The sequence below is a fragment of the Lasioglossum baleicum genome, chromosome 13 (genome assembly GCF_051020765.1).
Source record: "Lasioglossum baleicum chromosome 13, iyLasBale1, whole genome shotgun sequence".
Classification (NCBI taxonomy): Eukaryota; Metazoa; Arthropoda; class Insecta; order Hymenoptera; family Halictidae; genus Lasioglossum; species Lasioglossum baleicum.
The window spans coordinates 11,992,662-12,018,413 of NC_134941.1; the positions used below are offsets into that span (position 1 = coordinate 11,992,662).

At 47.8% G+C, this 25,752-nt stretch overlaps 1 protein-coding gene across 8 annotated transcripts in view; it reads left to right on the forward strand.

Annotated features, from left to right (window-relative positions):
- LOC143215415 (ubiquitin carboxyl-terminal hydrolase 48) overlaps nt 1–25,752 on the forward strand; it is an 82,510-nt gene that overhangs the window by 53,484 nt on the left and 3,274 nt on the right. For 2 of the 8 annotated variants that reach the window (XM_076437525.1, XM_076437527.1), the window contains 2 exons: nt 2,990–3,074; nt 7,689–9,545. In XM_076437525.1, coding sequence (XP_076293640.1) covers nt 2,990–3,074; nt 7,689–7,711 — 108 coding nt within the window. In that variant the 3' untranslated portion in view covers nt 7,712–9,545. Of the gene's footprint in view, nt 1–2,989; nt 3,076–7,688; nt 9,546–25,752 lie in introns of those variants that run through there. The other 6 variants (XM_076437526.1, XM_076437528.1, XR_013010380.1 and 3 more) reach the window with 5 other exon arrangements.

Genomic DNA, 25,752 nt, shown 5'->3' on the forward strand with positions numbered 1-25,752 from the left:
CGGCGCAGCCCCGAGTAATAATTCGTCGGCCGAATTAGCGCCATAAGTTTTCCGCCGCGACAGCCGCGGGGACAATATTAATCTACTTTGAATTTATACACCGTGCGGTCTTCCGCCGCGTAACTTCCTCTTCGTATTAAGTCCTCCCGCTGCTTTTCGCTCTCTTTCCGCTCCGAAACCTTGATTCGAGATCCAATTCTCTACTGGAAGCAATTCGATCTCTCGATTGCTAATCGTTCGAGCTCCTTCAACGCGTTAAATTTATTCGAGAAAGAACATTTCTATTTTGTACGAAGATCTACGGTCCAGTTATATGTCTCCAGTGCTCGCAAATTACTCCATGTATCACGAACTCGCAGAAGATCGGATGACAAACGAGCGCGCGGACAGATAAATATTTATTCGCATGTTTCCACGGCTTTAATGGGACAATCGTGGAAGGGATTAATTTAATTTTCGAAGGACTCCGTCACGGGGACGGCGGTGCTCGCGTTTATTTACTCCTCGCCGCGTATTAAGACGCGGTCAGAGGAGAGGGTGAGATTCACCCCTTCGGTGTAGACAGATAAATAACTCGGGACAGCTTGGGAATAACTTGAGACGCTCATCGCGATGATATCTTGCGGATCTCGAGGAGCTTCTCATACGGGAACACTGTAGAATTCTTCACCCTCGAATTCCACCCCTCGTTGAACGTGGTCATCGACGACCGGTGCGATGGAATTACTTAAAAATCACTTTGAACCCTTAAGAAAGGGTTGCCGACAGGATTTATGTATTCTCGGAGATCGCGAAGGGTTAATATCAATGGAATAGTTGGCACAAACAATTTTTCCAGGTGATAAGGTATCGGGAGAGGCCAGAAATTCCCGGCGCAAAAACCGCGGCGCTGTTCAAACGGTGTTCGACGCCTCGCATGCACCACTTACATCGGCCGCTCTGGAAAAAAGTTTATGTTAAGTCGAGCAGCGCAAGTCTTCGCTCCGCTCACGGGGATTAAGACATTCCCGGGCTAATAATTTTCATCCTCGGCCCGTAGATATTTTGTCCGCGGTCTACCCGCTTTTCTTCCCGCTTCTCGAACCCCTTGGAGCCGTTCTAAATCGTTTCCGGAGGGAACAAACTCTGCGAACCACCCCTGGATCAAACACAAACCAACGCGAATGTTTGAACGACATAAATTTCGGTTGATTCCGGATAGTTTTCTACGGGGAACGAATTTTCCTATGGTCAATAGGTGTCAGGCCGAGGGAACGGCGTGCCCGAAGGTGCGCGGCTCGAAACCCAGCTCTACAATTATGAGCCATACCACGTCGGGGCGAGCCTCGTAACGAACTCACTATATTGCCCGGCATTTCAAAACTGGCCGAAGCGTAGACGCTCTTTACCTTGCCTTCTTGGGCCCCTCCTCCCACCGCCCCACCACCCCTCTCGCACGTTCAGAACGGACCCGCTGTTAGGCCTGAGAATAATGTTTCGCAGATGAAAGAAAGAAACTTCGGGGAACTCGAAACGCACTCTCTCGCGCATTCCCGATCCCGCTGGCGACCTCGATCGGCGAACTTGTCTTCTGCGAACACGGTTCAACCCCCTGGACTGCTACGGTTCAACCGAGATCGCAGATAGAATCTGTCGAACGATTCTCTCGCCCGTCCGTTAACCGGAGAATTTAGGGCGACCGGCAGATGCTGCGAATCGTAAGTCTCTCGGGTTTTACTCGTTGCGAGTTGATCGTATCCGAAACTAAAAATCGCTACGCGTTTAACCGTTGCACTCGGAGCTATTTCACCTCGAAAATTAAATATTTATTTCGAGCTAGAATAATTCCCTTCTATATGATTTTTTTTCATTGGTTGTGTTAAGGATTAGAATTGCTCAGTATTTAACGATGAGCTTGTAAAGAGGTTTTGGCTCCGACCGCGTGTTCGTGAAAAATGTGCAAAGTCGAGTGCAGCATCGTTCGGGACGCGTTCAGTGGTTCGGTACGGGTTCAGAATTTGAAATTCACGCGATAGTTCCGGCCGAAGAAGCTCGCCGGTGAATCTCTGGGATTCCTCGGCTCGAAAATAAATCATATCGCAGTAGCTAGCAGGAAACAGCGACCAGATGTGGCTCGGGAGCGCGGGACATGTGTGTCCATGCCATCGAATGACACTCGCTATATTTAGTTCTGTGGGAAAAAGGGGTTCCGCAGACATAATTACACCTACGCGAAACTTGCTCTGAGAATCTCGTCTCGATCCTCGATCCTCGATCGTTCTCCGGTGTCCTGGTGAGACTTCGCCGATTAGTATTCATCGATAAGCATTTCTATCCTCGTGGTTCGCACCAGTTCTTCTCGCGGAACTTATTGTGACGCGTTTTTCAAACTGTCCACGGTTTTTGCGAATTCTGCAAGAAGTCTGTGCGGTCAGGTGGAGGGGTCGCGATCGGGGTGGAACAAAGTGTAACAAAGTGTAAGGAAGCAGATATCGGTGTCATCTTTCCGTTCGAATGTTGTTTTTCAGAGCTCGTGGGAGAACGAGCGATCATTCGTCGAAGAAACGACTTCTTACGGGAAGGGTTGAAGGGTTAATTGGCCGTATGATCGTTGGATGCGAGGAAAATAAACAATTTCAGGCATTGTGAACATTTGGTGTGACCATAGGGAACGACACCAGCGATCGAGCGAGATCCACGTGGCTTCGGTTCCATGTGGAACGCCTCGAGATCCCACGTGTGATCCACGGAGACGCGTGGGAAGACGCTCTTCGCTTGCGGACGTCGCCAGCTGTTCACACGTGTCATTTATGCGCATCGCTGAGTATCGTCCACTCTTTTTCTTTCTCTCGATAACCGCCCCGGCTAACTTCAATTCGGATATTTCCTAATCCACTCGAACCTCTGGCGTAAACTGTAAACGTGCAGGCACACTGGCGACATTCAATACATTTTCCATAGCCATCAGGCGATTCTTGATTAACCTTGAACATCTCTATTCTGTTTCCAGATCGACGCACCGATAGAAAGCGAAGCGGACGTCGAGGCGGATGCGGACCACCTCGAGTCACCCGCCCCGGAAAAGGGTTTCAAGGGTGAGCGAAAGATACTTCAAAATTATACCGAATTATTCTATATAGATCACATTAGCATGCAGACAATCTTTCACCCTCCGTATACTCGCTTTCCACTCTCTGCATCGGGGTTCACCTGTGCGATTCCGCTTCACTCAACCACCCTAAAAAGCCAATGCATGAAATCCTGAAAATTCAACATTCGCAGAAGGGTACATTTCCAACCCTTCCTCTCACCCGAGAACTTACGACGCCTTCGACCGGATCTAACTCGTCGCGAACAGCTCCGACATCCGTATCGGGATGCAAATCAATTAGAAAACGAATTAGCAGTTTGCAGAGCGTCCGAAGAAATTGTTAAAAAAACCACCCCCCGGGAAGGAAAAGTCGCCGTTCGCGGATCGGAAGACGTGAGATTGTTTGCCGGGTGGTTTGTTCGAATTAAGTCGGTCGCGTTTTCAGTCGGGCTTGCCGATCTCCGACGAAACCAATCCACTTAACTCCCAACCCCCGCCCCTGAAGGGGGAAGGTCGTCGAGGTTTTGTTCCCGAACAAAAATCTGACAAATATGCCGCGATTTGCCGAAGAATGGAGGCGAAGTGCACCCGGCCACCCCGTTTCCCTCTATCTCGCCGCCATTCCGAGGATCCTTGTCCCTCGCAGAGCCACCCCCGCATCCTCTAGCAACCCGAGTTTCCTCCGCGAAGAGGGCGGCAGAGCAAAGGGTGACTCTTAAATTACTTAGACCGAACAAAACGTAACAAATGACGGCGAATCGGGCCACTTATGCGATATTGGCCCATCACCGGCACCCACGTATATTGATACCGAGCATTAGGGCTGCCAGACACCCCCTTGGACGTCTTCTTCCTCGAACGTGATCTCTCCGCGAAGACGAGTGGCCGCGTTTCTGCCGTTCTGATGGAACTCTGTCTCTCTTGACGAGCCCCGGGCCCTTTGGTTTTACGATTCTGCTGGTGAAAGGGTTTATTAATCTTCCGACGGTCCTGGATTTGTTGCTTCGAGGTTGCAGACAAATTCGTCTTTGGGTGAAATGATCACTTCATCATTGTTTAACTCTGCTGCTCTCTTTGATTGATTTATGTGTTTTATCAGAGTCATGATTATGCATATCAGGCATGTCAAACTGTTTTACCACCAAGGGCCTCATTAACACAGCTAGGCAAAATGTCATTTCAATTACAATTACAATTACTTACCAATTACTGTAATTTGAAACTGCAGAAATAGAATTACAATTACATATAATTGTAATTGGTAATTGCAATTATTTGACGAATCACTGTAATTGTAATTGTGGTCTGCAATTACAATTACCGGTTGAGCCAAAGTAATTGCAATTACTAATTACAATTGGTAATTGTAATTTTATTTCTGCAGTTACAAGTAATTGTAATTGGTAGTTGCAATTACTTAACGCCAAAATGGCTCTAAAGAAAGTAATTAGATAGCTGCACAATGGAAATGTCTAAAAAGAACAAACAAAAAGCATATATTGTCAATATTTCCCAAAATTTCTCTTATCATTAATTTCGGTTTGCTCGTTCCCACGGCAGATTCGACGATGTTTGAGGAATTTCGACTACCGGAAGAATTCTTTCTTCCTGGAGGGAAAGTATTTCGGTCGAGCACGCCGAGTGTTTCTCACGGGGTAGGAAGCAAGCCCGTCATCCCCCGCCGCGGCCCTCCACTTCCCGGTCTTGGCTTTCGGTTATTAATGGTTTTCGCGAAACTCGGTTCATTAAGGAGCTCGCGAAACTCCGCGGCACATTCATGAGAAAGCAGCCCCCGGCGCGGGGGCGGCGAGCGCGTCAGAAACGGTGGTCGTGTCGGAGATTAGCAACGTATATTATTTTCTCGAGCAGCGTTACAACACTCTCGACACTACTGCTGCTCCAAATTCTCCGAACTCCGCCTCCTATCCCCCGACAAAAATTAATGTTCAATACATTCGAATACAAATTTTCCAACCTCTCCGCAACCCTCTGGAAAAATTCACCAGAACTAAGATTCCGATCGAATCGCGGGATTGGAGGAGATAACAATGATCCGTTGAGCCGTTCGCGAATCACGATGCTCCCCATCGCCGTATCAATTTTCCCCCCGTTGGTGCGGGGAGCTTTTTACCAGCAGCTAGAATTACACGCGCTATTATCGCAAAAAAGCTGCGCGCAGATAAGAAGCGGGATCCGCGCGCGAGCAATCCGCCGCTCGCGGAAAGTAAGAGATGAAGACATTATCGTGATCATTGGCCGCGCGTTTAAGACTCGCAAGAACGCAAAGAAGACGCGGTCAGAACGGACGGAGAGCAAAAGAGAGAGAGTGCAGGACGACGCACCTGTCCATTGGTGCGCTAACAAGGGACGTCACCCGAGTGCGTGGAATCGAAACTCTCCTGGAAAAATCTGTTCCACAGCCATTATACTTTAACGAGTAGTTTCTTCGGTCTTTGAGGGAGGTGGGACGGGCATCGGACGCTCTATCGATTCGTTATCCCTGCCTCGATGCGTCGATAAAAGTCGGAACCCCGAGGCGGAGTCGACCTTGCCTTTCCTTCAGCTGAAATCCTCTCGATCCTCTCGAAAGTCAAATCTGCGATCTTCATCGCTCGTGGACGTTCTAAAAGGACAAAGCGAACATTTTTATTTTGCATAAATATCCTCGGTCTAGTAATAACAGTGCTGAGAAGAGGGGTGCAGGGTTGCGAGGGGGTGTCGCGCCGTTCCTGAATGTTAGAGCATCGTCGCAGTTAGGTCGGTCGTATAAATTCTGCGGCGAGTTCACGGGACGAGTGAGTTTCGAGGGCTTTTTCCCCGGTCTCGCGGCATTCTAGGCCAAAGGAGATAATGCAATAATAAGTATAAGTTAGGTAGAAAGGGGAGGGGGGGGCGGCGGCCGGAGTCTCGGGGAACCGGTGCTCCTCGCAATCTTCGGCTGCCGGCTGATTATTATGTCGTTCGGAACGGGCCCCGAGCATTTTCACGAGCGGCCCGAATGGCTTCGTTGCGTTTTCTCGCGGGACTAACTCTGTTCTGGTTGTTCTTGTTGCTCACGGGGGTTGCGGCTTTTTGAGCGGAGCTATCGAACGCGCTTCGAACAAACCGGAGACCGTAACCGCGTCCTTCGGGATCCACCGGATTCCACGAAATCCCGACCAACACCATTTCGCAATTAATTCAGGAAAAATCGAGACCAGTTCCAGCATCGAGGAAAGGCTGTTTTAAGTGGCCGAAGAGGGCACCGGAAGTAGGGAAACGAGGAACGAGAATGATAGCGACAAAATTGATGAGAACGTCTTAGCCGGAGGGCTCGAACTTTTCTCGCTCTCCCTCTCTCTTTAGCCCGCCTTTGTCTCCGCTTTCGTTTCAGCTGACTATGACAAATAATTGCCGAAGCTTAACATAAGCCAGAGGCGGTATACTTAGCTAATAGCAAAAAATAAGGGGGGGAGGAACGGAGGGGAAGTTTCACGCGTGCACGTCCACCGACGCGGAATCAGAGAAGAGATCCTTCCTAGTCCTGCAACCCGGCGTGTCCTCCGGCGACCAGCGCATCTGGCGCTTACCTCTAAAAACCGGAAACACACACGCCGCGGAAAATCTGCAAATTTTTTCCCGGAAGACCCAGGTGCGAGCCCGTGCCCACCTCTCGCGTCGTCGGTAGATGCAAGTTTTACCACTTCTGGGCTCGTAAACTGGAAATTCTGAACTCTGAAAAAATTGTTCAGACATGCATAGCTTCGCTCGAGCAACAAGCTGGAACCTCCGCGGCGACGGAAAAACCGTGTTTTTTGGCCGGCCGGTCAGAAAATCGTCGGGCGTCGTTCCGTTCGCTTTTGCCGATGAACAAAACCAATCGGCGTACGGTTTTTTCGGCGTAACGCGGCATATCGAGAAAGGATTCCGCGGTCGGAGACAAAAGAACGGGAGAATGGCGACCGGGTCCGGTTTCCTGCTGCCCGGAAAAACATTTCGGAAAAGTCAGTGGAGCGCGAAGCGCATTTCATTCGGCTCCGTCCACATAACGCGCCGCCGCCGCCGCCTGACCACTATGTCGTGAAAGGAGAGCCGCCGGACCCTTCATAAAACAATGGAAGTCAACTCTCGGGGAGCACCGTTTCTTGGGGAGCGGGGGCGAAGTCTGTTTCGGCCAAGAGAAAAGCTTCTGGAAGATTTCTGAGCTGTGTGTGTCTCTTCCTGGATCGGTTTTTGCCCGCGAAATTCTGCTCGAACGTCCCTTCGTTCGAATAAGAGCCGGGGGTTTTGTTTGTTGGAAAAAGATGGGCGTGGTCGGATTTTTGGAAGAGAAACCGCGCGGATTGACGGCCGAACAACGAAAGAAACTTTCCTGTGCTTTTCGAACTGGAACTTCGAATGAGCAATCGGCTTCTTGTCGCTGGTCTACGTCCCGCCTGTTCTACGTTTTCCGTCCTCTTCCTTCCAAGCACTGTATTGTCTCGCATGATCATCGCTTATCCGATTAAATCCGGCCACTCTCATAACATTGTAACCTCGTTTCTTTCACTCAGATTTCTTTCGAACCTGCCTTCCCGCGAGCGAGTAAGAGGAGAACGTCGATCGAGTTGATCGATTAATAATTGTCTGCTTCTTCCAGGAACCGAATTAGTGCCGAGCTGATCTGCGTCATCGAGGATCAGCGAGAAGCCCATCGTTTCGTGGCGGGATGTTCAGTGACGATAGCCGATTTAATATAAAATATTTTTGTACACGAGTCGATATGATATTGTATATCAAGCCTGACCAACTGACTGCTCGCGGGCTGTCCATGCTCGAGCAGCTACCCCCACCCACCGCTCTCCGACTCGCACGAGCCCGAGAAGGGGAATACGAGATCGCCTAGTAACTTGTTGGTAGACTGCGAATTTTATGCATTCGGAAGAGAAACTTGTTTCTGAAAATTATTGAACGTATCGAGCGTAGACAATTTTTATTTCGCATTAAGATCCGCAGTCTAGTTTATTACCTTTGTTGGCGAGCAACGGAGTTGCGCATTGTTCGAGTAAATTTTTATTCGAACAACGAATGACGATTGAAATATGTATTATTCGTTATTCCTTGCCTCGATCGTTATTCGTTGTTCATATTGTTCGCTACACTTCGGGATACCTCGTTGTTCTACTGGATTGGACAGGAAGGTAACGAATAAACCGATTTATTTATTTAACCCCCAAATAACGTGTGCCCAACTCTGTCGTTGCCGCTGCGAGTTGTTACTAGATTGCGGATTTTATGCATTCGCGCGAGAAATGGGCAAAATACCGTCGTATACGATTTTGGACTCATTAAAACGATCGAGAAGTAAATGTATATGTAGTTTCTGTACATAGTAAGAAGTACAGACAATCCCGCATCAAATTCCGCAGTCTACTCGTTAAATTTGTTGTGAAATAAGGCGAGCTAGTATTCCCGTCTCGCGTTTACGCGAGTTTGAGCGCGGTGGCGGAGGCAGGAACGTGCGCTACCAGTGGTCCCTGAGCAATCGGTTGCCCTGGCCTGTTTTATATATAGATATATAAATAATCTGTATATATATTATATGTATATGTTAAATCCATACAGATACATTAACGAGAGAGTACCGCGCTTCGTATCGTCTACGTCGAGAGAGAGAAAGGGAGAGAGAGATTGAGAGAGTGATAGTGAGAGTGAAAGAGAGTATTCATTTTTCGAACGATTAGCTTCCTGTGAGCATTCGCGAACGGTATCTCGCGAAGTCGGGGAACTTTTCGAGAGATCAATTGATCGAGACAATAATTGTCTATCGTCGATACACACCGTGGCTCCTGGAGACTCGGTATTATTTTTATTTATTCTTCGAACCCATGGGGAAACGTGTTCGTGGCATAGTGATCGCAAACCGGGTCTCCTCGAGCACACGGTGTACTGACGATCGTGGTTCAAAAGGATCGGACGATTCCTTGAAAAGGCGTGTCAGATTATTTCCATAAGTAGAATCGGTCGGTCGCGATCAGACCAACGAAAACATTTTTCCAATTAGACGATAAACGGGAAAGGGGATATTTATCTCTCGTTCAATTTTGTACATGATTTTTGGGACATCGTGTGCGTCCTTCCGCGATCGCAACGCACGTTCACCGGTTCTGTCTTTAACGAGGTGCTGATTAGGATTACGGGCGTAACTTTATATTCTATTCGAGAGAGAGAAGGCTCGCCGACGACGCGCGTCGGTCGTTTTTATAGTTGATCATTGTACGTCACCGAGGGGAGAATAAAAGAATGCGAGAGAGAGAGAGTATTTGATAGGCGGTTGATCAAGAATTGTACGACTGGTGTTTAGCGTGTTTTCCGGTCGGGATATGCGTGTTTCCACGGGATGGTGTGTCACTGTTATCGCGTGAAGAGTGGTTGGAAGGTGTGCAAGAACGATCCAAGAATCGTAGGAGTAATTTACTGTTCGTCGTAGATATTGGAAATAAAAGGCACAGTAGTACTGACCATGCACATTAATCCCTTGTCGGTGTTGCTCGATCCTTCGTTTTCAGACCTGCCTTCATGATGGCAACGCTGCTTCGTATACTCTCAGGTAACCAATGCGATTTCCAGTTGAGTTACCATCTCGCACTTCTTCGAAATCCAAGACAGTTTTATTCAGCGGCGAGTTTAAGACGTCTTCGTGTAGCAATGAGTTCAATTCGCGATTAGATAAGCAGTTATCAAATTGATTCCGACACGTGGGAGTCGATGTGGGGTCTGGATTTTGATTTTGCTATTTGAGACATTTTTATCTAGCAATAAATTTCGTTCGCGGTTGGGTAACTGTTGTAGTTATCACGTTGATTTCGACACGATGGAGCCCAAAGTGGCGTCTAGAAATTTATTTGGATATTTTGGTTGTAGATATTCTATTTTAGAAGTTTAATTGGCGATTACGTTATTTCCGATTTTGGTTAGAATCTATGGACTTTCGCTTAGTACGGGAGTATAGGGTAAAGTGCCCAAATATGAACCACTTTTTGTTGATGTCATTTTCTGATTATTTTAGAATGCTCTTTTTTCGACAAAAAGTTACTAGTTGTAGATGCATCTCCTCCCTATAAGATTCTGGGGTCAAGTTTATTAAAAAATTAATACAGCTCGGGAAAAATATTTTTTTTTGTTGTGTGTCATTTGCAGGTTCCAGCGCGAAAGGGGTTCTTAATATGGTACACATTGAGTCACATCAAGGATTCACACCAAGAATGTCAATATAATATATATAGCTATACCCATATTACGGAACCCTTAGTAGTGCCATATTGGGAACTCCATGTGGACTGATAATACTAGCTACTGACAAAGAGAAAACGAATTTCAGCCCAAACCAACGGTTGGCAAACATTAATATAAATAAACTGATGCTACAGATATGTTCAAACATTTCAAAATCACTTGCCTTCCTCGAAAAAGATACAATCGAAAATCTAACCACAAAAATATTCAACACGTGGAGACACAACTGGCGGAGGATCGATACTAAAATCTATAGAATGGTGCGATTGCACTGCACACTGTTGAGTGAACATGGTAAACTATTGTTTGAGGATTTTCTCACTAGAGTGCGACTTCTCCTTTACAAGATAATGCCATAATAGGCGACTATACCATATTTGGGCACTTTACCCTATATTAAACATTAAATGTTAGAGAATTAAACACCTGGTTCTTGCACCTTCATGGGCTCCTATGAAAATCACCGGTGCCTGTCGAGTCTCTGGTGACTTGATCACCAACTACAACGTAGTTATCGCTGTAATCTAGAAGTAACAAAATTATTAGACGTTATATCTGTGGTTGTAAGAAAGAATGCCTTATGTCACATAATTTCCCTTTCGAAATATTGCTGTTTAAAGTTTTGATCACTAAAGCTTTGACATAGGACTAATCGGTTAATTTGCATTATTTTTTTGAGCCTTTCGAATTTATTTTCATAACTTTTCATCGGGTAAATACGCAAATCCTATACTATGAAGCTCAAATAATGCATAAACTCGCGAGGCGAATTTTGTTTCTACGTGCACCGCTATTCTCTCGTCACCGCTGCACCATACACAGTCGCATTTAATTATATTGGTTTGATTTTGCGATGTTCACCTCGCCGGTATCCTCGATCTCCACCGCTCGACTATATCTGTAGCCCTTAGGCGTTCAAGTAGAATGATCGTTGGCGATTCTTCGCGGGATTATTGGCGGTGTTTATGGAGCACGGAGGTGTTCAACAAATAGCCGCGAAGTAGCGGGCCGCGTTCCGTCAAGATTAGGACTCGCATGATGCGGGTCCCCGGTGATACGAATTAGGGAAAAAGCTAGATTGCCGTGGCATTTGTAAGGATTAGACGCGGAAAATCAGTAGAAAAAGGGGCTTAGCCGTTGGTAAAGCTCGCCCTAATCCGTCTCGCGACTTCTCCGGTTTACCAGGCCCGTGAAACCACGAAACATTCGGGCTCGTAAAGAACACGGCTAAAAGGCCGAGTAGAAAAGGCACAGGCCACCGTCCGACGCGATTTCGAGCGTTTAGCTATTAATTCATTAATTAACGCACGCCAGGATAGGCCAACGAGAATTTCGACTTGATTTACAGGGAAGTTTAATTACGCGGTGGCAAAGTTTAATGCAGTTAGGCCTATTGAACTGCCGGCAAGATTGTTTTACAAAGTAAATGAGGCTATGATGACTCGAGGCTTCGGGACCACCTAGAAACCAGCTCAGAAGTCTTTCCGCGCTGCCTCTCTAAACTCCTCGACAACTAATTAACGCGCGACCGTCCACACACGACGCCCACTCGCCCCTTCGCGACCCTATTTCACGTCCTTTCAAGGGAAAAGGGCCAATTTTGCCGGAACTCGGATGCACCTGGATTATTCTGACGCTGTTCTGATTTGCAATCAGCTCTTCAGGGTCGGAACTTCGTTAATTTCGTTGTACAGTAAGTCCTCGACTTACACAGATTCGTTCCAAGCGGTTTCATAGGTGCACGGACTCTTAGAAACTGTGAAATTCATTTTTTGATTGCCAGAACGGGAGCTTTGTCGGTACATACGTGACAGAAGATTTTTTTCTACAATTAGAAATGAATGGTGTCTATACAACTCGTTTTTACACATCTATGAACATCGGGCACGAACTTATGCAATCATCTAATACTTGAAGAAAAACGTGACAAGAATGAATCGAATAGAAACGCGAACACCTTAACGAAAGTTCTTCGGGGTTGAAATCCTGAGGCAGGATCGATCTGAACGCACCCCGAGCGAGGGGTGGGTCCGCGACGTCCAGCAAAAAGCGTCTTCGCGAGTTCCACTCGCGGGAAAGAAAACAGAAACTCCTGGAGGAAGGAGTCTCGATGAAAAAAAAGGGGACAAGATCGCAGGGAAGAAAGAAAGCGGAGAAAGGGGGTGGCCGTCGAGGGGAGGAAGTGTTGACCGTCTCCTCGACCTTGCGGAACCTCCTGCTGATCTTAACAGCCAAGGTCAGTCGCGGCTATCCATCGCGACAATCCGAGAAAGCTGTTCGTGGACGGTTCTGCACGCGATCTTCAGGATCTGCGAGCATCGTTCCTCGATCTTCTTGCGAGGTTCACGGGGTGACGGACAAAACTATCCCTGCCACGGGAACAATGGGGAGAAACTGGCGAGTCAAACGCAAAGCTGAGATGACAAATGAAAGGAGATCTCTCGTCGCGAGGGAGGCCGAGAGAGAACTGTTTCATTTGTACCGGGATCTATCCTCCTCTCCGTTGGGTCGCAGCTTCCTCGGGGTTGTCCTTGTCCCGCGCCATATTTTCTATTAAAAAACACCCTCGATGCATCCATTCTAGAAGCTGCTGGTGCAGTGAGAAATTTTCCGGTTGCATTTCTTTCTGCAAAATTGAGGCTCACTCAGATCTTTATTTTCATCCCCTAAAAATTGGTGCCTCCATCCAGTTTTCCATTAAAAATTAACCCCCACTCTACCTAAACCGAAGGTCGCTACTGTACCAAAAGATTCCTTGTACAAAAATCGTGGAAAATATTATGATGCGAGGAAGAAACGTGGAAGAATGGTAAACCGCGATGGGCGAGGCAAAAAGTGAAGAAACGAAAGAATTATAACAATTGAATTTCCACCGACTCGGCTCGGGGAGGATTGCAATGTGGTTGGCCGTAAACGGCGCTGACTTCGACCGGCCAGGAACATGTTAATTAGCGGTAATTAAGGCGCGCTAGTCGGCCACTATCCGCCGTGGATCGGACGCTTCTGTGTTCCCTCCTTTCGACGTGGTTTACCTGTTACCTGGAATCTCTCGTTCGTTCCCGTCGTAGACACGCTCCTCCCGCAGGACACACGCGGGGGGGCATAATTAATTTAGCGGGGCTCGCGGCTCGTTCGCCGAACGATCCTCACGGATAATTAATAATAATAATAAACGTACGGCTGTACCGCGCACGCGCGTGCGAACTTGTTAACCCTCGACGGCAGGTTCGTGCCGAAGACTGTTTCCTCTCGGCGCTTCCGCTTTCGCCGAGAATCGCGAGTCTTCCACCGTGACGTTTCTTTCACTTAACCTACGAGAAAATTGGTAAACGAAAAAAATTCTAGTGATTTGATTGAGATATTTGTTCGTTGAGAAACGATCTGCATCGGGATGGAGCGTAGCTACGGTGGAAGAAGAAAGAGAGGAACGAATGTGTGTAAAGGAGACACAGTCGTTAACCGGAGGGTAACAGTGTGAGCGGCTCTGGAACAATAAGAAATGATAGGAGCCAGGGAACGGCCGGTGGCTAGGTATACAGGATCGGCTGCCATATTTCTTCCATTCCACGAATCCGGGGGACATTGATAACCGATCGATTAATTCGAGCGGAGTCCCACGTCCATCGCCTCGGCTTAGCTTGGCTCTCTCGATCGCCTCGATCAGCCTCGATCGCTTCGATCGCGTCCTGCGCCCGTTCCTTTTTTCCGCGGTGTTCGGGGGGCCTTCCTCCTTAAGTCAGATCGCAGCAAGATGGCCGCGGGCCCCGGTAAATAAGCGACTGTCATCTGACGCCCGCAAAAACCGGATACACCGCGCCAGACTGGTCTCCGTTCTTCCTCTTCTCCTTCTCCTAGCTCTCACTCTCTCTCGCTCTCTCCCTCCTTTGCTCTCCTATACACACTCTTTCTCTCTCTCTCTCACCCTTGCTTTTATTCCCTTTCGTTTCGTTCATTCCCTCCGCCTTTATCCCCTTCCACCGCGCCCCGCTCTCTTCGCTATCTGTTCTTCATTTTGTCTCCGTCCAGCTTCTCTTTTTCTTCCCCCCTCCGCAACCCTCCTCCTCCTCCTCCTCTTCTTCTTCGTCTTCTTCTTCTCCTCCTCTCACGGCGTGTTCCGTCGCGATGCACCGAGGATTAATTACAAAAAATCCGCGGCGACGCGAATTGGAAACGTCGTTCCACGAACCGGCGACGGAAAGAACCGGGGCTGAGAGGGACTTTTTGGGCACCCCGTGGAAGATGGCCCCAATAAGCGATCGATTATCGGACGCCGGCCGAGCCACAAACCGACAGATGTCCGCCAGATACTTTCTCCCGTCGATCCTGATTGAAATCGAAATCCTGAGGAATCGATGCTCTGCGGCGGGACGGACCCCGAAACCCGCTTCCTCCAGGACCCTGCCGTTAGAAATTCCTGCACAATTAGCGACCTCGGATTTAATCCTCGAAGAAAATTTTTAACCTTCCATTCGGTACAGCAGAATTATTGAACAGCCTATTCATTCAAATTCATCTATTCTGAAGTCTGAACGAATAACCCAGTCCCCCGTTGTTTAGAAGACACGACATCTAATCACTAGACTGCGAATCTTTATGCAAAATAAAAGTGTTCTGCATTGATTGTGAGAAACAGGAATAAAATAGAAATTGATTACAACATTCTTGAATTGTTCAAATCTTTTACTGATTTATATTTCGCCCAACCAATTTCTTCATAAATGCATAAAGATCTGCAGTATACTAATCACTCGCTAAACATTCAAGTATTGTGCGAGGTATCATGCCAATTTCATATCCATAACATTTGAAAACAATCATAGGAAATGGAAATATTCTAGGTCCGAAGGAATGTTTAATTTTCGAGTTGAAATAGCTCCGAGTACAAGGGTCGCTTCCGGTGGAAACTGTTCGAAAATGGTAAAAATGTTATTCGGTTCAAGAGCCGTGCAGCGAGCTAAGCATCTGTGATATTGTATTCGCGTGCCACCTGGTGATTTTTCGGTTGGTTTTCGCCACGCATTTGATTCAGAGTTTATGGATGTTGTATCTGGTTGGCAGATGGATCAGGGGTGCGATCGCGGATGTCCTCGGCCCCCGTCAAGGCCGGCCACGGTGTCTCGTTGACGATCGCAGTCGGAAACATTAGCCGGAAAGAAGAACGCCGCGAGAGTCTCGTTCCGAGGGAAGCTAGGATCCTTTATTTTTCGGCAATTTCGAGACAAATGGTCGGGTGTCTTGACGGGCCATTATAATGACATTAGCGGGGTCCCGGCGGGGCGCACGGCAAAGGGAAACGGCAGTCGATTTCGTCGGGGCTTCATAAATTTCGTCCCGCCGCGTTCCCGTTTTCGGCGTGCCGGCGTATTTATAATATTCCCAGATACACATCGTGGCCGATTTACTATGAACTCTCAATCGTTGTTGAATTATCCGATAATTCTGTTAGGCTTTTGCTACCTTGTAGAAACGTTGGATGGATAGAAAAAGGGCGGAGAGCATCTCCGAGGAGTTTTTGGTGGCGGCGGGCCGGGTCTTGACAGTGGAATTGGGAGGAATTAAAAACGAAGGGAAATAAAGGCAAAAGGCAGAGCGACGAGGAGACGCGCTTTGCCGGGTGCTTTGTGATGTTCCCAGAGACCGCTCCCTCCCACTTGTTTCACCCTCCCTCCCTCTCTCTCTCTCTCTCTCTCTCCTTTTCTCCCTTTCTCTCTAGTTGCTCTCTCTCCTTCTCAGGCTCTCGGTCTCCTGTCCCTTTTCGCCGTCGCGACCAGTCTCCGTCCCGCGTATACGTTCATGCAGCGAGGAACTAATTTGAGTCGAGTGCTAGCCGTCCCTCGCACGGCAAAAACTAATCACCCCCGTGCGCGTCCCCTCTTAACGTCGATTACCATTTCTAATTCGCCTATCGTGAATTAATACACCGATTCCGCGGGACTCGCCGCGCCCCTCGGCGTCCTCCTCGATTCCTGCTTTCCACCGGTTCATATCAATATGGAGGGATTCTTGGATCCCGATCTTAATTCCGGCCCTAATAGATCCCTTTTTTACCTGTCCGCTACCGTGCATCCTGTCGATCGGACGCTGCTTCTTCCCGACTGCCTCGGTCCCTCCGAACGATTGGTTTATAATGTGTCTATCGTATACACTGGGCCCCATTAAAACATTCAATCCTCGTGCGCATATTTTCTATTAACCCTTTGCACTCTGGGGCGCCAGTCCAAATTGCCATATCATTATTTGAAACAGTTTTTAAATGATTAAACTCGTTTGTATTCTAGCAATTGCTAAAAATTCAGGTATACGAGAAAACAGGTTCAATTTCTTTTTATCACATGGAATAAGAAGCTTCTAGATTGAAAGATATGTCTTCATTTCGGAATTCAAATTGCTTCAAAGTTGAAACGAACTTTTTCCTCCATCTTCATCCCCTAAAAATCGGAATCACGGAACATTAGATTATTATGAAGGCAGAGACAAGAAAAACTGTGATTAACGTTAATCAACGTAATATCTTTGGTTACATTGTCGTGGCCTATCGACAGAAAATTGTTCGAAGCAGCCAGGATTACCGAAGCGATACTTTACGACGGAAGAACCGCTGATGGACTGCGGTAGCAGCAAAGATTGAAGAACAGTTTACCGGGTTCCGAGCATTTATCGCAATTCCTCCGATCGAGCCGGACTAGAAATTCGTAGAATCCAAATGGTTCTCGAGGCAGGACCATTTCAACGCTTCACGGTCCGTTGATGATTGATGACGGATCTCGCGGAGCTACGCTGATTTACGGAGCTGAATGGGCGAAGACGCATCCCGTTTAAACCCGGCCGACGTAAAAACTAATAACCACCGGGCGATAAATTTTACTTCCGATATTTATGGAAGTTCGAAGCGCCTACCGAAGCTTCCAACGAACGTTGCTTTTTCCACCTGGAAAATGGTAGGTTTCGCGCAAAATGTCTACCCAGCGGACCTCGCGCAAAAAGCGGATATTCAAAAAGTAATTAAAATATATGCGCGCGAGGAATTTGAAAACGAAGCTGTTGCAAGTTGTTTAATTGATCGACGGCCTGGTTATGCACCGTTGGATAATTCGACGGTCAAACGGTGAACGGTTGGCGGAACGGTGTTCGATCATGGCGCAGCGTCAGAGGTGGGTGGAGAGGTCTGTCGGAGGGCCAGTATTAACGATAATTAGACAATTAATTCCTCGTCCCCGGGCGAACGGAGGAGATCGCTCGACCGGCGACCGAGACACAGCCGACTATAAATTCACCAATTATCGCTCTAACGCGTAATTGGGCCGATCTTCCGCTTGGAACTTTGTGGGAAAGCAGTCGACCGCGACATTGGCGCCAATTTACTGATTGCATTAACAGGCTAATTGGTCTTGCGTGGACGATCATCGCTCGACGATCGAGCCTGCGACCAATCGATCCCACATCCTGCTTCAAACTATTCTAATCTTCACCTTCCGTTTACTCTGCCGCGAGAGAATTACTTATGACAAAATGTTTCCACTACGATGATCGTGCAAATCGAGGATCGCTTCGAGGCTCTACAAAGTTCGAGATATCAAGGACCACCTTCGCTGGAACGCGAAGCCTCCTCCAGGACTTTCCAGGAAGCCTTTTACTCCCGCCGCGGCGAAACGTTTGTCCCCGAAATGCCGTGGATCTTTAAAGATCCCCGAGCCCATCCTAGACGACCGACCGATCGATGCATTCCACCGTCGATCCCGATGATCCCCGAATTCCTCGATCTGGTCCTACTAACGTCGCCGAGCCGCTCGTTCTGCTCCAGTGCAAATTCAATTAGCGGCCAAAGTATTTCCCTCTTGGTCCGCTGAGCCTCGATCCTTGCGAACTCGCTCTGAAAATGAATTTTCCGCCCCGCTGTACTCCACAAAAGAGAATACGCGATGTCCCATGAATTGTAATTAGCTCAAGCCGGCAGGACGCGGGCATACGATCAACGAGACTTTCAAGACGAAGGCTGTGAATCCTTGAAACTCTTGAGTACATTTTTTTATGAAATGTTTCATGAATCGGAAATCAGGTGGTTGGGGAGGGATCGTTACTCCACGGCCGATTACATTCAAATTAAAACAATTGTCCATCTAGGGTTGCCAGATCTTCTATATTTGATATGAGTCTTCTATATTTGAACTTGATCTCCTATATCATCAAAAAAAATCAACTTTGTTTGATTAAAAAAGTTTAAAATGTGCTGTGTACCTCTTTTACTTGAACTCGTATATTTTGAGCCTATCTCATATATTAATACATAATTGCAGTTTTCATTACTTCTTCTATATTTGGATAAAACATTTCTGGCAACCCTATGTCCACCACTCAAAAATAAAAAAGATCAAGTAATTTCCACACACCTCCGCATCGGACACTCACGCATTACACACATTTATACAAATTTTAAACGAACCCCCAACATTTTGTGAATGTGAGAATCACACTGCTATAAATTATGTCAGCTCCTCCGTTAGGGATAGGGTTGCCAGAAATGTTTTATCCAAATATAGAAGAAGTAGTGAAAACTGCAATGATGTATATATGAGATAGGCTCAAAATATAGGAGTTCAAGTAAAAGAGGTACACAGCACATGTTAAACTTTTTTATTCAAACAAAGATTTTTGAAAATTCCTATAGGTACGTAAAGATCAAGTTCAAATAAAGAAGACTCATCAAATATAGAAGATCTGGCAACCCTAGTTAGGGATGGCATCAAGTACCTCGCAAACAGGTTCGAACCTTGATTGATGGTATTCGTACTTCGAAAAAAAAAAAATAGTACTCCCAAGTATATACTCGAACCTTTGCCAGACAGTTTCGAACCCTTTACAAGTCTTGTGGTAAACGTAAATAATACTTGCAAGTATACTCGAATATTGGTCGAACAGTTTCGAAACTTCTACTTTTTTTGTAAACACGCTGTGGAGATGAGAGTGAAAACAGGGTCTCATAATTTTACATACTTCTATCGATGATTGTAGTTTGGAATGTACTTCGCGACAAAAACTGATATATTATATCGAAGATTATCTAGGTGATGCCGACTACAATCATTTGTATATGTTAACTGCATTATTGGATCCAAGATTTAACACATTAGCTTTTTCTAAAGATGAATCCATCCCTCGAGCACGGGATGCCTTGACTGATATAACCACTAATTATATTAAGAATGATAATTCATCTACAACATGTGATAGTTCACAGACGCAGATGTCCGAAAATCGGCACAATAGCGAATTATCAATTTGGTCATCCTTTGACAATGAAATAGCAATTACAAATAATACGATACCTATCAGAACGTCTGCTGTGTTAGAAGTGGAAAATTATCTAAAATCACAATATTTAGAACACAAACAAGACCAATTATTATTTTCGCGTGAAAATTCAATCAAGTACCCCATTTTATCAAAAATTGCACGTCACCATCTTTGTATAATGGCCACATTTGTATCTTCAGAAAGAGTTCTTTTCAAAAGCAGGAAATATCATGGATAAAAAAAGGAATAGGATAAAACCAAGTATCGTAAATGAAATATTATGCATTCTTAAATAGTTACGAATTTAATCAAGAAAGTGCTTAAAACCTACTATGCAGTTCTGATTTCCAAGATTCGAGTACTACTTGTGAAAGTTTCGATTACTTTCAACGTCGAAGTACTTATAAGTATCTTTTCGAAACTTGTAAGTACTCATTCCGAGGTTCGATATCAGTTTGTATACAATGAATACTTTTCAAGTATAATCATTAGACTGCGGATCTTTATGCAAAATAAAAACTGTTTGCATTGATTGCATTACACAGGAGCCAAATAAAAATTGTATTTTTGTTTCAATTATTCTACGAAGCTGAAACTAGTTTATGATGTCCTTAAATATTTTTAACATGTCCACTACTTTAAATTACATGTACCCATTTTTGCCATAAATGCATAAAATCCGCAGTCTAATAATCATTGAAACTTTCATTGCTTTCAAGTATAGTAATCGAAACCCATGAAATGAAACTTGGTTATTGAACTTGACTCGGATTCATGAGTACTCCGTGATCGCTAATGACCCAGTAGTCGACGCGACCTTAATAAATAGATAAATAAAAAAAGAAAAGTACGTTCCGAAGGGGTTCATCGACTGCGGGGCGTAACTCAGAAGCGGCGAGAAAAGGAAAGCGACAGAGACATCGGTTGCGCGGATGACTACGAAGACGAAAAAGAAAAAGTACGGAAATAGAGGCGCCTCGGCCTAGAGAGGAGAAAAGACGGAGCGGAGAAAGCAGGAGCGAAAGATTGAAACAAAACGAGTGGAGGGGAAGAAAAGAAAAAAGGAAACGGCCGAGAAGGAAAGACGAAATCGTTTCGCGGAGGCGAACAGTAGCAGGATCCTTTCAACCCGGAGGAACCGCCCTCTCTCCTTGTGCCCTCGGTGGCGCGGCTGCACCCCTCTTTTTTCCGCCGCGAAGCAAAGGCGAAGCAAAGGCGAAGCAAAGACCAAGTGAAGAGGAAGAAGGCGATGCGAGGCGGGTTCGGAGCGGAGCCGCTTCTTAAATTCAGCCTTGCCTCGGCCGGGGCTGTAAAAGCTCGCGCGCGGGTGCTTTACGAGTGTGAATAGACGGCCGTCCAATTATGCTGCTTAATTTAAATGGGATAATTGCGTCCAGAGAAGGCGGGAGAGAGAGAACGTAGCAGGAGAGAGCGAGAGAGAGAGAGAGAGAGAGGGGCCGGGGCTCCCGGACCGAGAGTCCGGCGTGTTCTCTTGCCTCGCGTGTATTCGGGTCGCTACGGTGTGGGGTGTGTTTTACACGACGATCAGCAAATGTACGTGTAATTGGATCGCTCTCGGGAAATATTCATTTGGTTTAACAGTCGGCCGCTCGCTCCCGTGTATTTATTTTAACGGGTTTCTTCCTCCCGCTCTATCATCCACCGGCAACCTTCCTCCCTCTCTGTTTCTTTCGCTTGCTCGACCATATTCTTTCGCTTTTATTGCTATTCAAATGATGAACACTCGGATGAATGATTTGCCGACCGAGCCAGTTTGTTTGGCTCGCGTTCTTCGACGTGCTCCTTTTGCTCGGATGGGCTGGAACTCGAAACACGATAGCGTCCAGGTAACGTAACGATTCGCAGTCACCGGTTCTTGTTTGAACGATCCGTCCAGCTGTCAGTTTCGCAGCCGGTGTCGATGGGCTACGCTTCGCTGTTTCACGAATGAAGAGCCGAAGCCTACCGATTCGACAAGTCCGACGGAAATCGAACGATTCGACCGCCAGAAGACGCAGGTGGGTCTGCAAAGCCATATTATTCAATTAAACGGTTCTTCCGACCTACAATAATGCCATTCTATATCACTTTCCTCATTTCGTGGATATGAAATTGATGTAACACCTCACACAATACTTAAATGTTTAGTAATTGATCGGATACCAACATTTCAGTGGTGAGTCTGAGTCACCACTCGAATGCTATGGTTTAGCATGTTGTTAGATTCTAATGCGGAATAGAAGTTGCTGTGTTCAGGATTGCTGGCAGGTTTCGATCGACCTGCTGGGACGTCGAAAGAGTTATTTCGTCAAGTGCTCGGGGTCGAGCGGATGCACTGGATTGGTTCGGTGTGAATGAAAGGCTGCCAGGTAGCGGCGGACTAGGTGTCAATAACACCTAACGGTATTGGCGGGCGCACGAGCCTCGGATTTAAAGTTGGTCATCGGTTTCTTGTTTTCGTCTCCGTCTCGTTCTATCTCGTAGAAGCGTAGGAGTCAGCGAGCCTGTGCTCTTCCCGTCTGGTTTTTGTCGGACCGCCGAGGAAACCCGAGCCACACGGATGTTACGAATTGAATTTTCACGCCGAGCCTCGATCGAACGGGCCCCGGTGCGGCGCGGCGCACCTTTCTCGACGCGGTTTTTCCCTAGGCTGTTTATTCGATAGACAAACTTGAACCTACATTTTAGCTCGATGGCTTCCAGAGGTCCGTGGATTCTCCGATCGATAACTCTCGAAAGAAACGGTGCTAAGAAACGGCGTCGGTCGGTCGGTCGGTCGAGAGAGAGAGAGAGAGAGAGAGAGAGGGTGGTCACGAGAAACCGTTTGAATGGCAGCGATAATTCTATCGAGGTTCCGTGTGCACCGCGGCGCTGCTGGGGGAAATTAAGCACAGTCATATTCGCAATTAGAACGCGCGCCAAGTTCGCTCGTTTGCGGATTGTGCCGTGTAATCTCGCTGTCCCTTCGCCCTCGCGACGGGGAATCCCCTTTTCCCCGTGACTCGCGATTTTTCGCGTCCTCGAGACGATCGTTAAGCGAGTTATCAACGTTAGCCCCGGGATTCCCCGCGCTTCTCGAATTATTCGGACATGATCGATGGGAGCCGCGTCGAAATTCGATCTTACCACAGCTACTTCGGAAGTCGTACACGCTAATTAATTAAAAAATTAAAGTAGGTTTTCTGAATTTGTAGAACTTTCCAAGCGCACCTGCGACTTCAGTAGAACCGCGAGCGATTATCCGAGGGTATTTTCCGAGGAAGGAATTAATTGATCCGCGGCGGTATTTAAGAGCGTCGTCGAGTGCCGCGGATCCATCGATCGACGTCGGAACGGTACTCGAACGGCTAGGAGAATCGAGTCCGTTGACTCCCGGCGTCTTTCCGGCCTCCAGGAAAGCCGACGACTTTGAACTCTGCGCGCCAAGGAAATTCCATTTCCCTCTATGGGAAACCCACTCGTCGAATCGCCGTGCAGTAATTAGCACCGGTGTATATGGGAATAGGAAAAGGTGCGGAGAGGCCGGAGATCGCCACGTCGATAGCCTCGGGAACGGTCGCCATCATCGACGAGAGCCATCTTCCGGCCTTAATCGCCCTCCGTTCGTTTCATTGAAAACCCCTGCGCTGGAAGCTCGCTCGTAAATCGATCGAGCAAGAGCGCTGCTGCACCGGATGCGATTTCCGATCGCACGAGACGACATGCTGGTCGTCGCAGTGCATTTTTAATGCGTCCGAATCGTTCTTGCGACGATCAGACGGCTCGAGACGCATTGAGACAAATGAGGGGTCGCTCGTGTTCGCTACCGTACGCAGGTTGGTTAATTCATTCTCGAAGTTTCGTGAAGCGACGAAACAACCTATCGAAAGTCGCATTCGGTACGAATGACACCCTAAGAAGTCCCGAAGGGAGGATCCATTGGATCCGAAAGAAGACGCATTTGCGCATCTGTCGTCGATTTCGAGAGGACGCGAGGAATTCCTGAAATTACGTCAACGGACATCATCGACGGCGTTTCTTTGGCCTGTTAATCGATCGTTTTTGATCGAGCGATCCTTCTCCGCCGAACGAGGAGGGGGTGGGGACAGATGGCCGAGGTCGATCCTCGCCTAAAATGCCACCGAGTTTTTTCATCCACCCTCCACGGACTTCTTTAGAATACTCTGACCGGGGCCCCGGGATTACTTAAGGGCTGGCCGAGGGAGACCGCGATTCCGCGCGTATCCTTTCAGAATTTTAGTTCCAATTCCAGTTGCCGCAAAAGGACGAGGAATGTGCGAGGGCAAACTCAATGTCTACCTGGAGACAGCCGCCCGGAACGCCGCGCGGCATCCTAATTTTATTTCGGACCGTTTTCAGCTCATTTCGGCCCGGGGAGCCGCGCGACTGTCCGGTCGTTAAGGGTCTCTTACGCGGCTGTCGCTAATTTCGCCTTCGAATTCGTCTCACGGTGCACCGTGGAGCCCCGGCCGCAGCCTTCACGATCCCATTTCGCCCGGCAATTACCGCCAGCACGCATTCGAAGATTATACTTTGGCTCGCGAAGTCGAGCGACACGAGTTCTAGTCGCTGTGACAGCAAGACGAATCGTGCAGCAACTCATTCTGGTCTTCGAAATCAATCGTGTAAAACAATTACATGAAAAATTTACTTGACCTCACGAGTACATAGAGATCCATTCGGGGATCTCGGTAGAAAAATTGCCGGTGCTACAGGGGGGGTGGGGTTTAAAATCACTCGGCAGCCAGTCAATTAGCCGTCAGAATTCAAAACAACGTTATCGGGGATCAAGCCGAGTCGTCGAGCAAAAAGCCTCGGCCGTCGAGCCATCCTGTCCGAAACGGCGTCCAAAAACGGGAAGAGAGAACGAGAGTAGGGAAAGAGAGAAAGAGAGAGAGTGGGGATCGGTGCAACGGCCGCCCCCAACCCTTTTAAAACATTCAAGCTCCTTCGGAAATGACGAAACCCTCCGGGGGCGGAGGAGCGCCGTGAAAAAAGGAAAAGAGCCGGATGAGATCCTGGATTCAGTGACACCCTGCCGAGGTCCTGGTAGATGGGGAACAGGGTGTCGGGGGGTGGTCGGCGAGGTTGCGAGTCGGTGATGGCGGCATTCGAGGGCTGGAGGGACCTGGAAGTCAACCCTCGGGCGGGGTTGCCCCTCGGCGCGGAGGACTAGCTGGCCTCTGGAGTCCCAAAGCGGCTCCTGTCTGGCTCCTTTTCGCTTGTCTCCTCTCTCGTCCACCTTCGTGGCTCCTTCCTCGGCTTGCTTTCCACCTCCTGGAGGGGGTCGGGATTTTTTCAAGCGTTGCGCCTGCGATGGGTGGGAACCGGGCAGCTCCGGTCTCGGCCAATCGAGACGTAGCTCCCGGTTACGCCTCTGAGTGCGCCGACCGAGCCAGGCTGCCTTCCTCATCGACCTCACCGCCGCCGGTCCTCTCTCTCCCGGTCTCCCTCGCTCCCACAGCCCCTCCGATAACTGCTTTTCCCTCCTATCGATCCTCTTCGTCGCACTCGGCCAGCCCAGCCGCTTCTTCGTCGCTCCTCCTCGACTCGATGCTCTTGCTTCGCTAGCCTCTCGTTCCGACGACTACGCCCGATAGACTCTCTTTTCCGCGACCCTTCTTCAAGATTCCCGACCCTTATGCTCTCGTATTCTGTATAGGGCTCTTCTCTCTCATCAGATTCTCTCCTTTTTGACCACCGATCAAATGTACAGAGATCGGAAGACCTCTGGCCAAGTGGATTCGATCGGTTATCGGGCACACGTATTTGCCTTATTCGTCGAAGCATCAACGAATAGCAATGAATAATGATATCAACGGATTGAATCATGTAACACACGGGATCGAGTAAAAAGGTCGCCGCATTCCTCTTTTTATCTTTGTGTCGTTCCGCCGGCTCTATCTCTCCATCTCTGTGCTATACTCGCCGCGACAAAGGACCGCTTCTCGCGTTGCTCCGAGTCTATGCGAGGCGTTCCCTTTGTCTTCTCCTGCCGAGAGGAATGTTGCCTCTCTTCCAGGCTGTCCTCTTCCCCGGTTTCTACCAGGGAACGTTCTCGATACGATAGAAGTCGAAATTACAAGATTAGAAATGACGAATTACCCAAGTCGTTCGTGCCTCCTTATCTCTCCTTC